Genomic DNA, 10,337 nt, shown 5'->3' with positions numbered 1-10,337 from the left:
AATATTTTTCATTCGGTTTACGTTTTAAGTAATGTCATTATAATTACGACATTGTACTTACTGCTTATGCTTACATGTTAAAATTAAAGGTGAAAATCTTAGTTCCTTTCGTGTTCACGTTGCGGCAATATTGAATAATATCCGACACCGGGTATTTAATTTATTTGATTTATGTTACTTTACAATTTGTTATGTCAAATTCTGACGAGAAATTTACCAAATTGGGTATCATGTTTATTAATTCGCTAGTAAAATACATCAGTGCTAGATAACACTTTTCATATTTGATGATAACTTACCATGTAAGTCAGACGAGTAAATACAACTTAGCCGCTGAAGTTTCACCTAACATTTATTTGTAAGATTTGTAAATATTTTATGAATACTATTGCAGAAATGTACGGTTTTATGAACGACCATTGTACTTCAATACATGGCATGAGTTTACAATACCGGACCACTCTCCAATTTCTATAAATTTTCGCCTACTTACTAATTTCGGTGTCCTGATGACGTATCTGTAGTTCATATTTGGCGGTCACTTGTTAAAATTGTACATTTACGTGTAGAACTTGTAAAATAACCTTGCGATTTACCAGGGTGATTGTCTATACACAGCAATTCGGAACCATCTTTCTTTCGCAATTTGTTAATGGTCTTCCTTTACGCACAACAATCTTGCTGACGTCAGACGAGGAATGCCTACGAGGTTAGGTTAGGCCTGTTAGGTTAGGTTCCATTAGCATAAATACAAAGAAAAATTAATATTTTAGCTAAGAGAACTATACCTTGTCTTGCCTGTTGATTTCTTCGTTGGGAAAATGGCATCTTCCGTGGAGCTATTGTTCTTATGGTAGGGTTACGTTACGTTAAGAAAACATCGTTTATTTCGTTTCTTTCTTGATTTCCATACTTGACCGCCAATTATTACATGCAGATTCGTGATTAGGAGTTCACAGTTAGTGAGTAGGCGAAATTTCATAGAAATTGGAGAGTGGTCCGGTATTGTAAACTCGTTCCCACAATATATATAGGAAATATTCATACAGGAATAGTCGTTAGAAATTATGGTAAAAATTTACTATCCTTCGTACACCTCTAATTTTTTCGTTTCGTCAATTTTTGACAATCGTACTTACGTATCTGCTTCGCGGAACATTCCTGAAGGTGTATCAACGTTGTTTTGATGAAATTAATTGCAATTTTTCACATTACCAGTACGTCTTTCTGATAGGCCTTTTCGCTTGCCTGAGACGAACTAACCTAACCACGTGCCAATGGTTCGTGGGGCTAGTGCCAATAGTTTGCAATTATTTCCAATTTCTAGATCCTGATACTAACACGACACCAAATTTTAACTATGTTTCCTAACCTAACCACGCGCCAATGACTTGTGGGGCTACCGCCAATGGTTCGTGGGGCTAGCGCCAATGGTTCGCAATTATTTCCAATTTCTAGATCCTGATACTAACACAACACCAAATTTTAACTATGTTTCCTAACCTAACAGAACTAACCTGTCCACATGCGAATGGTTCGTGGGGCTAGCTATTCTCCGTCGGAGAATTAATTTTCAACGAACAACATGAATTTCAGCTATGAAACATTCCCACATCACACAAAACACCTTCCCGATGTTCGACAATGCTACAGGAACTTATTACGGTAAGTAGTTTCTTCTGTAAAAATAAATAAATGTGTCCGAAGGATAGTAAACAAGTACCGTATTCCTCACTATACCTCTATGCCATGTAGGGTACTACTTTACTATACTGGAGACACCTATCAATGATTTATTTCGCAATTTTTTACATTGCTAACATACTATTCTGCATTGCGGAACATTTCTTTAGGTGAAATAATGAATTTCTAACGAAAATAATGTCTATTTCTTTTATTAACGAGTACTTACTGTTGTTCCTTATTTCCCACAAACCATCCATGGGTAGCCCCAAAAACCATTGACATTATCCCAAAAATTCACGATAGCCATCACGGGGACGAGGTATGCCTATTAGGTTAGGTTAGGCCTGTTAGGTTAGGTTCCATTAGCACTCCTTTCATTCAATTTAGCATATACGGACAATACAAGAGCGTATTGTGCTCTCGTGCAGAAAGCAAATGGCGGCAGCAGCAATAGCACGTCGGAAATAAATTTATGTAGAAAACCACATGCATTCACATTAAAATTGATCAAAACTACATTCCCGAACATCAACAACGCTACAGAAAATGATTTGCGTAAGTACTTTCTCCTGTAAATTTGAAGTAATCTGTCTCCGGTATAGTAAAGTGTTACCCCGTGTAGTACACGCTGGGCTGCATTCTTACAGATTAGTGACGCCCTGGCAGCTGGAGCCACAATCATTATAATTCTCTGTGTGGGTTTGACCTTTCATCACTTCACCTTATTATCATTCATCTTCATATTCTTGATTAGGCCAAAGTGAAGTAAAATAATTCAACAACTCGCATAGAACCACTATACCCTGTGAAATAATATGTAAAATAGGTATGACTGAAGATGACCGGACTCCTCTCCTATTTTCTTCATATTTGGCATACTTACTAATTGAGGCCTGCTAATGACGAATCTGAAGTTAAAATTTGTCGGAAACGTCTAGAAAATGCAAAATAATTACGAACCATTGATGCTAGCCCTACAAACCATTTGCTAGCCCCACGAACCATTGACGTGTGGTTAGGTTAGGCAAACATAGTTAAATTCCGTGTCGTGGTAGTATCAGGATCTAGAAATTTAAAAATAATTGCGAACCATTGACGCTAGCCCCACGAACCATTGACATGTGGTTAGGTTAGGCAAACATAGTTAAAATTTGGTTTCGTGGTAGTATCAGGAATATATATATTTGCTTGTGAAACAAAAAATTTCGCGAAAATCGACGGTTTCCATTCCGAAAACTAACGCCTTATTTTAGCTTATTCTGCAATTTCTAGACGTTTCCGACAACTTTTAACTTCAGATTCGTGATTAAGAGGCCTCAATTCCTGAGTATGCCAAATATGAAGAAAATCGGAGAGGGGTCCGGTCATCTTCAGTCGTTCCATAAAATACATAAATAATATGTATTTCCTGCAAGGATTTAATTTGCCCCATTTCCAATGGATGGTAATGTTCCGAATGTTTATTGATTTTTTGCAAGGTTTATAAGAGTAGTGGGAAGTGCTTTAGAATATTGGAAATGATTGTGGAAGGAAGTTCAAAGCTTGGAGAAAATAATTGGTAACACTTTACTATACCGGAGACGGATTTCTTCAAATTTACAGGAGAAAGTACTTATGCAAATCATTTTCTGTAGCATTGTTGATGTTCGGGAATGTAGTTTTGATCCATTTTAATGCGAATGCATGTGGTTTTCTACGAAAATATATTTCCGACGCGCTATTGCTGATGCCGCCACTTGCTTTCTGCACGAGAGCACACTTCGTGCTATTGCTTCTGCTACAAGCCGATGTTGTCCGTGTATGCTAAATTGAACGAAAGGCGTGCTAATGGAACCTAACCTAACAGGCCTAACCTAACCTAGTAGGCATACCTCATCCCCGTGATGGTACGTGGGGTAACAATCAGATATACCAAAAACTAAGGAACAACAATAAGTTCTCGTTAATGTAAGAAATAGACATTATTTTCATTAGAAATTCATTATTTCACCTAAAGAAATGTTCCGCAATGCAGAATAGTACATTGGCAATGTAAAAAATTGCGAAATAAATCATTGATAGGTGTCTCCGGTATAGTAAAGTAGTACCATAATTAGCACAGTTGAAACCTTCACTAAGTATTATTTACTGGAGAAATTGTAATTTGAAAAGTAGCTCTCGCTGGCATCTATGCTTTATAGAGGTCACCCATTCTTTTTTATGGTCATCTCAGGTGCATAGTTCGGTAGATTTTCATGCTAGGCTTGAAGGGGTTGATTGCTACAGATCAGGAGATCAGATGCATTTAGGGATGTTATTTTAATGCTAAGACCACCTAACCTAACAAAATAATTTGGAGCCATACCAGTTAATTGTATATACATTTTAAATGCATTCTGTAATTCATAACTTCCTTACCACTCAAAGTAAATATTCATATGATGGGTGCCAAATTAAAATTATGGAGTCTTGAATATTTATTTTTAGTGAATTGAGCTTGCTTTGTGTTTTTTTCAAAACTGTAATTTGGAAAATGTTTACACCACGTGCACACTGTAGTGGCAGAGGCCATTGAAATTAATAGAACCATCTCCAAAAATAAACATTCAGAAGAATATAATTGTGTTATGCACATGTGCAAATATATTTCCAAGTTTAACATGTCTGGTTACTTTAGAAAGTGTTAATTTAAGTTGTTTATTGCTAATTTCAGGATATTCTTCAGCATTAGAGTATGAGTCGTACATTCATTTGGGTTCAATTTAGAGGACATCAAATCGTGGGAAGAATAGAAAAGTGAAGAAATATGAAACCATGGTTGAAACTATATTTATTGAGTATTGCATAGTTTGTTTATATTTATTGTATGATGAAGAAGAATATAATTGAATCTGAAAACTTGCTTCTAGAGTGTACTTCAAAACTAATGGACTATTATAATGAAGAAACGTGTTTTGGAGAAAGTACATTAAAGGCCTTAGAATGCCTAGAGAAAGAGACTATTGGGTCAGTTACTAACACTAAGCATGTGGATGATTTAGCCAGTCCTAAATGTAGAGGGAAAAGTAACATAAAAAATAATGAGAAAAGGATTCTAAGGTCTTCGAAATCACCAAAAACAAATTACAATGAAATTTCCAAAATTTTAAGTCTATCAAATTGTTCTAAAAACAGTGATCAAATTGACAAGCTGTCCTCCAGAAAGAAAATAATATCAGGAATTACAAGTGGCAACGATTCATATATAGCAAAACTTGACAGTTGCTCTCCTGTTGAAGAAGAAAGGAATTCAAGGAGTGCAGTATTAGATGTCTCACGTCATTCTAACCGAAGCAGTAGTGTTAATGAAACTATCCTAACTACGCAGCAGAGACTTCAGTTAGATTCATGGGGTCTTCCAACATCTGTGTTGAAGGTACAGTATACGTGTTTACCTGCCTAAAACATTTATGGGGCCGTTCCCCACTGTAACCCATCGAGAATCATGTTGAATATTTTTTTATCAACAGATTTTGATGTTTTATGTAATATAAAATTGGCTCCAGCATTTGGAAAACACAAATAACGGAGATATTTGATCCCAAAATATGACCCGTGTAACTAAAATCTCTGAGTACTTTCACAGTTTTTTATTAGTAAAAACTGTTTGCATGCTCACTAAAATAGGGAAGAATGTGCTGGAATTGCTATCAATTCCGAACCTAACACTCGTAATCTAACGACGTGAAATTATGGCTGCTGTCATGGAATGTCGTCTTGGGTGCTATATTCACTTGCTTTGCCTTCAGGCTGTTCTGCTTCATGTTAGGGTAACAGACGTACTTTTTTTTACAATAACACATCTCTGAGACCTCCCCGATGGTGCAGCCTTGTAATCAAGGGATCCCGGGTTCGATACCCGGTGGAGGTACATAGTGGTTCGGATCCCACTTTAAACGGTAGGTCCAGTCCCGATTAGCCTTTCTGTGCATAAAGTGGACTTAAAACACCAAATCAAACAACCGTCACATCTCGGGAAGGTAAAAACAACAGAAAATGCTCATAAAGAACATAATCTTCATAGACCATGCAAAATATTTCACTTTCCCTAGGGGGTACAGATTGTCAAGGGTACTACATTTTTACTGGGAACGGTACATATTAATCAGTACCATGTCAGTATCAGCTAATATGTATGTAATTTACAGTAGTTCAAATTTCTGCTATTTTGTTGTTATTTGTATGTGCATAAACATATTATTTATGTGCTCTATTTTGTAAATTAAATGTATAAATGTGCAGTTTGATTTTCAAAGCAGAACTCATTGCAATCACTTCGATACATGTATTAATCACGGAGGTTCATGAGTCATTGATATTCTACAAGAACATTCGTAATTTATAGCATTTAATGGGTCTGTAAATTTAAATCTGTTCTATATTGGTATCAGCAAAAATCTCACATCTGTCCATCCCTAATTTATACTATATAACTAAAGATTGCACATATTATTAATATATATTTTGTAGTGTAATTCTGTTATTGCCTGGTGGCGCTTTTGTCGAGTCCAACTCTCCTGAAAATGATTCCAAAATGCACATATTTTTATTTCTCTGCCAGTTCTGTGAGGAAAATGAAACTATTTCCAATACATGAATATTGGCTGAAATTGGTATATTAGAATCTGTAAAAAATCAGATTTTTAAATCTATTCCAGTACTAAATTTCTTATTGCATCCATCATAAATGTCTTATGTTCGACAGTTTAATGGAGGAAAATATATTTCTTAAAACTTTTTCTGACAGTTTAGCGTTCATTCTCATGAAAGGAACATGTGTGATTTTTAAAGCTCTAAGTGATAAATTCAGATCTGAAACATGTTAATTTTTGGTATGTATATGAATAAGTGCTTCTGTACCAGTTTAAAACTCCAAAGATGCTTACAATACATAATTATAATTTTTATAGCATTTTTATTTTTGACATAATGGTAATGACATCATGTTTGTATTAAATAACCATGAATATCAGAATCTGTTCCAAAATTATTATCTATAAATTACTAACTCCATCACATCAGTAGGGAAAATATGAATTTTGTAATTATATGGCATATGTTTAAACATTCTCATTATCTCACATGTGAATCTTTGCATACTTTAAAGCAAAATTGGTAGATTGATGTGGCACAGTTGCAATGGAATACTTATGTATTATCATTCTGAACAATTTAAATTCTTAAAAATTCTCAAGTAGGCCCTTTCAGTATTGGTTTCAATTGATAATACTATCAGAATTTAACATTTTGTATGCAATTTGTAATAAATTTTATGTTTAGACCTCTACTATTATCCGAGTTGAACAATTAGTCTCCTGTGTAAAATATATTTATATAGGTCTTTTCTACTCTTAAGGTGGTCGGCCCTCATGCTGGGAAGGGAAGTGGAGAGCGGAGAAGCGACCAATCCAGTGGTAAAAGAAACACAGCAGCGTGTAGAACGAGGTTCATGTAGTACTTCTTCCTGCCATGTTGTAACTCTCGGCACCACTGCTGTTGTCTGGTCTGCGGCATATTCGCCGCTCCCCACTTCCCTTGCCAGCATAGGGACCGACCACCGTAAGAGTAGAGAAGACCTATAATACAAACTGCTAAGATAATGTAGATTTGTTTATACTAGTTTAAAGCAAACTGCTAAGATTTGTTTATGCTAGTTTAAAACATGTATAATGTAGAGTTTTTTCTTTTCTTTTTGTAGGCATACAAGGATAAGGGCATAACATCAATGTTTAAATGGCAGATGGAATGTCTTATGAATGAAAGAGTGTTAAGTGGTGGCAACCTAGTCTATTCTGCTCCAACATCAGCAGGTGAGTTCCATTAACAAATTCAATCATTTTATGTTTGGATTTTTATAATTATATCTTCTGTATGGTCAGTAGAAGAAACACATTTTCTTTTACATACTATTGAACGCTTATTGAAACAGACATCCTATGTTTTGCAATCACACAATGATTACCATGTGAGAAAAATATGTTTTTTACATTGCATGGAATAACAACATAAAGTGTGTTTGGATCCTGGCTAAACTTCCAATTGATTTATGTTTTTGTTAAATTTAGTTACCTTGCATCCATTTCCTTGTGAGGCCGAGAGATCGGGAGAAGTGTGGCGGGTGGCACTAGTGGAGATGCAAACATTTTCGACCAGTAACGTCCTGCTTAAGTTTACCCTCGAATGTGTTTTGCTTCACTCGGAATCGTTTGGAGGCTTTGAATGTGCAACACTGTATCAAGATTACATTGCAGACTAAACCGTTAAAAGTCAATGGTTTTCATGAGCATTGTTTGCAATCTGAAAGCTCTGAGCTTGAGTTGTTCTTTCCTTCGCGACTACAGGTGCCCTGGACAGAGCTGCAAATGGAGTGAGGAACAGATCTTGAACCAAGAGCATGTTAATTTCGTACTGTGTGAAAGAGTGAGGTTTTTGGTTAGTTGCCGTGTTAGTTCTTTGTATAATTGCAGTGTGTGTGTGTGTTGTGTGTAAGTGAGGCGATTGAATGCCAGTCTCAAATTTCACGTTAGAGCAAAGAATTTTTATGTATGACACTTACGTGAAAACAGACTCATGTCGAGACGTGTGTAGGCAATTTGCACAGAAATTCCCTGGCGTTTCACCTCCAGGTAGACAGACGGTTAGACATCTTGTCCTTAAATTACGAGAAACTGAATCATTAAATTTTAGAACCCCTAAGCAAAAACGACGGACTTTTGTGTGTGAATCAAAATTTCATCAAACAATGACAGGAATGTGTGTGAATGTAGGTGGACATCACTTTGAACAATTCTTATAACACAGGTTAGTATTTATTTTGCAATATTAATATAAATATCTCTATGCTAAAGTAATGTCCATAAAAATAAGCGTGATGTTACTGGTCGAAAATGTTGGCATCTCCGCTAGCACCGCCCGCCACACTTCTCCCGATCTCTCGGCATTGCAAGGAAATGGGCGCACAGTATTTCTTCGCTTTACTTTCTCTCCTGTACATGTAAAGAGTCAGATAAAAGCTGTGATGGAAGTCAGTGGGGTGATCCTGCATCACCAAACATAAACCCACCAGGCAACCTTGTGTCATGAAATTGTTTCTTTTTTAGTTTGCTAAGCTTCAGTTTTTCATGTTTGGGCTTCTCAGATGGCATTGTGGTAACTCATCACCTTGTAATCAAGGAGCATGAGGTTTGAGTCCTGATGAGCCTAGTGTTGACTTAAAACAAACTTCAATTTTCACTGTTTTCAGATTTCCCTGTAGATATGGCCATGTTGGCTGCACAATTATTGAATTTTGAAACTTCCTGTACTCATAGATTTTCTTTATGATGCTGTACTTGATTAATTAAAAAACTGTATTTACATAATCAAAATTAAAGTGTAATTTAACTTCGACTGTTTTATCAAATGACGAAGAGGCTCCAAACTTTTGTGAAGAACAAACTTGAAATGTGTGACTGTGGCTTAATGTGAATTTCTATATTATTTACCAGGTAAAACACTTGTGGCGGAAATCCTTACTATTAAATCAGTGCTTGAGAACAAAAAGAAAGCAATCATCATTCTACCTTTTGTATCTGTGGTTAGAGAGAAAATGTTCTATCTCCAGGTAAGTATTAACCACAAAACTTCTATTCAGTTTTGCTGGATTTATTCCACCATGGATTCACTTTCCATATTATTCTTTGTATTTTCTAAAACTGATATTGCATCAAGCTTTAATTTATCACTATGTATTTTTTTTTATCTCACAATAGTTCTGTAAACGTTAGGGATTTATGAAGAATTTGAATGACCCATTTTCCTCCTTAATTAATCTATGAAGCAGTTGACTGTTAGGAAGGCAAACCTCATGTTTAGGACACACAAAATATATCTTTATAAACATTTTAAAAGAGGCCATAATTAGGTATTCAATCAGAGACTATTTATAGAGATACTGTGTTGATAAAATTATTTTAAATTTCTTTCCTGCCACCTTTGTTGCATATGACATATGATATGGAGGTTTCAGATTCAGGTCCTGACCTAAGAATAGATTTTCCTTTGTGGATGTTCCCTCATCATTGCAATTATCCAGGTGTAACAGACAGAAAAGACTATTGGATGTACCAACCAATTCAGATAGAGAGAGCATGAGCATGTGCACACTTGCATGATTTTATTATTAAAATAATTCTAGATATGCTTTTTCACACATACTTAATTCCATTTGTTCTGTTTTCCAGAATCTTACAAAAAGTACAAACATTCGGGTTGAAGGTTTTATGGGTGGTCATGCACCACCTGGAGGTTTCAAAAGTGTTCACATTGCAGTTTGCACTATTGAGAAAGCTAATAGTTTAGTTAACAGGTTAGTAAGTGCTACTCAGTAGCTAGTATTGTTGGACATGTTGATACCACTATGGGGTGTATTTATAAAAGTTAATATAAAGTATTACACTGCACCTACATCAGAGTTTTGCTCTAAATACATAACATTATAATAGCCTATATTATAAATTTTGCTAATTTGTGCATATATATACTATATTGATGAATTACTTACGTGAAATTTAGAAAATTTTGCAGTTCCGCATTGCACAATTTAATGGTTAACCCTTTCGAGGCGGATCCTCCAGATGACAAAAGTAACTGAA

General features: G+C 35.5%; 1 protein-coding gene across 2 annotated transcripts in view; it reads left to right on the top strand.

Annotated features, from left to right (window-relative positions):
- The first annotated feature begins 154 nt into the window (after positions 1-154).
- Positions 155-10,337, top strand: part of PolQ (DNA polymerase theta) — an 86,195-nt gene continuing 76,012 nt past the window's right edge. Inside the window, exons 1-5 of one of the 2 annotated variants that reach the window (XM_083123968.1) lie at positions 155-302; positions 4,379-5,080; positions 7,403-7,514; positions 9,192-9,307; positions 9,927-10,051. In XM_083123968.1, the coding sequence (XP_082980094.1) occupies positions 4,532-5,080; positions 7,403-7,514; positions 9,192-9,307; positions 9,927-10,051 (902 nt within the window). In that variant the 5' untranslated portion in view covers positions 155-302; positions 4,379-4,531. Of the gene's footprint in view, positions 359-4,378; positions 5,081-7,402; positions 7,515-9,191; positions 9,308-9,926; positions 10,052-10,337 lie in introns of both variants that reach the window. The other variant, XM_083123969.1, reaches the window with a different exon arrangement.

The sequence above is a fragment of the Lepisma saccharinum genome, chromosome 6, assembly GCF_977018435.1.
Source record: "Lepisma saccharinum chromosome 6, izLepSacc3.1, whole genome shotgun sequence".
In the NCBI taxonomy this organism is placed as follows: domain Eukaryota; kingdom Metazoa; phylum Arthropoda; class Insecta; order Zygentoma; family Lepismatidae; genus Lepisma; species Lepisma saccharinum.
This window is presented reverse-complemented; position numbering and strand designations above follow the sequence as displayed.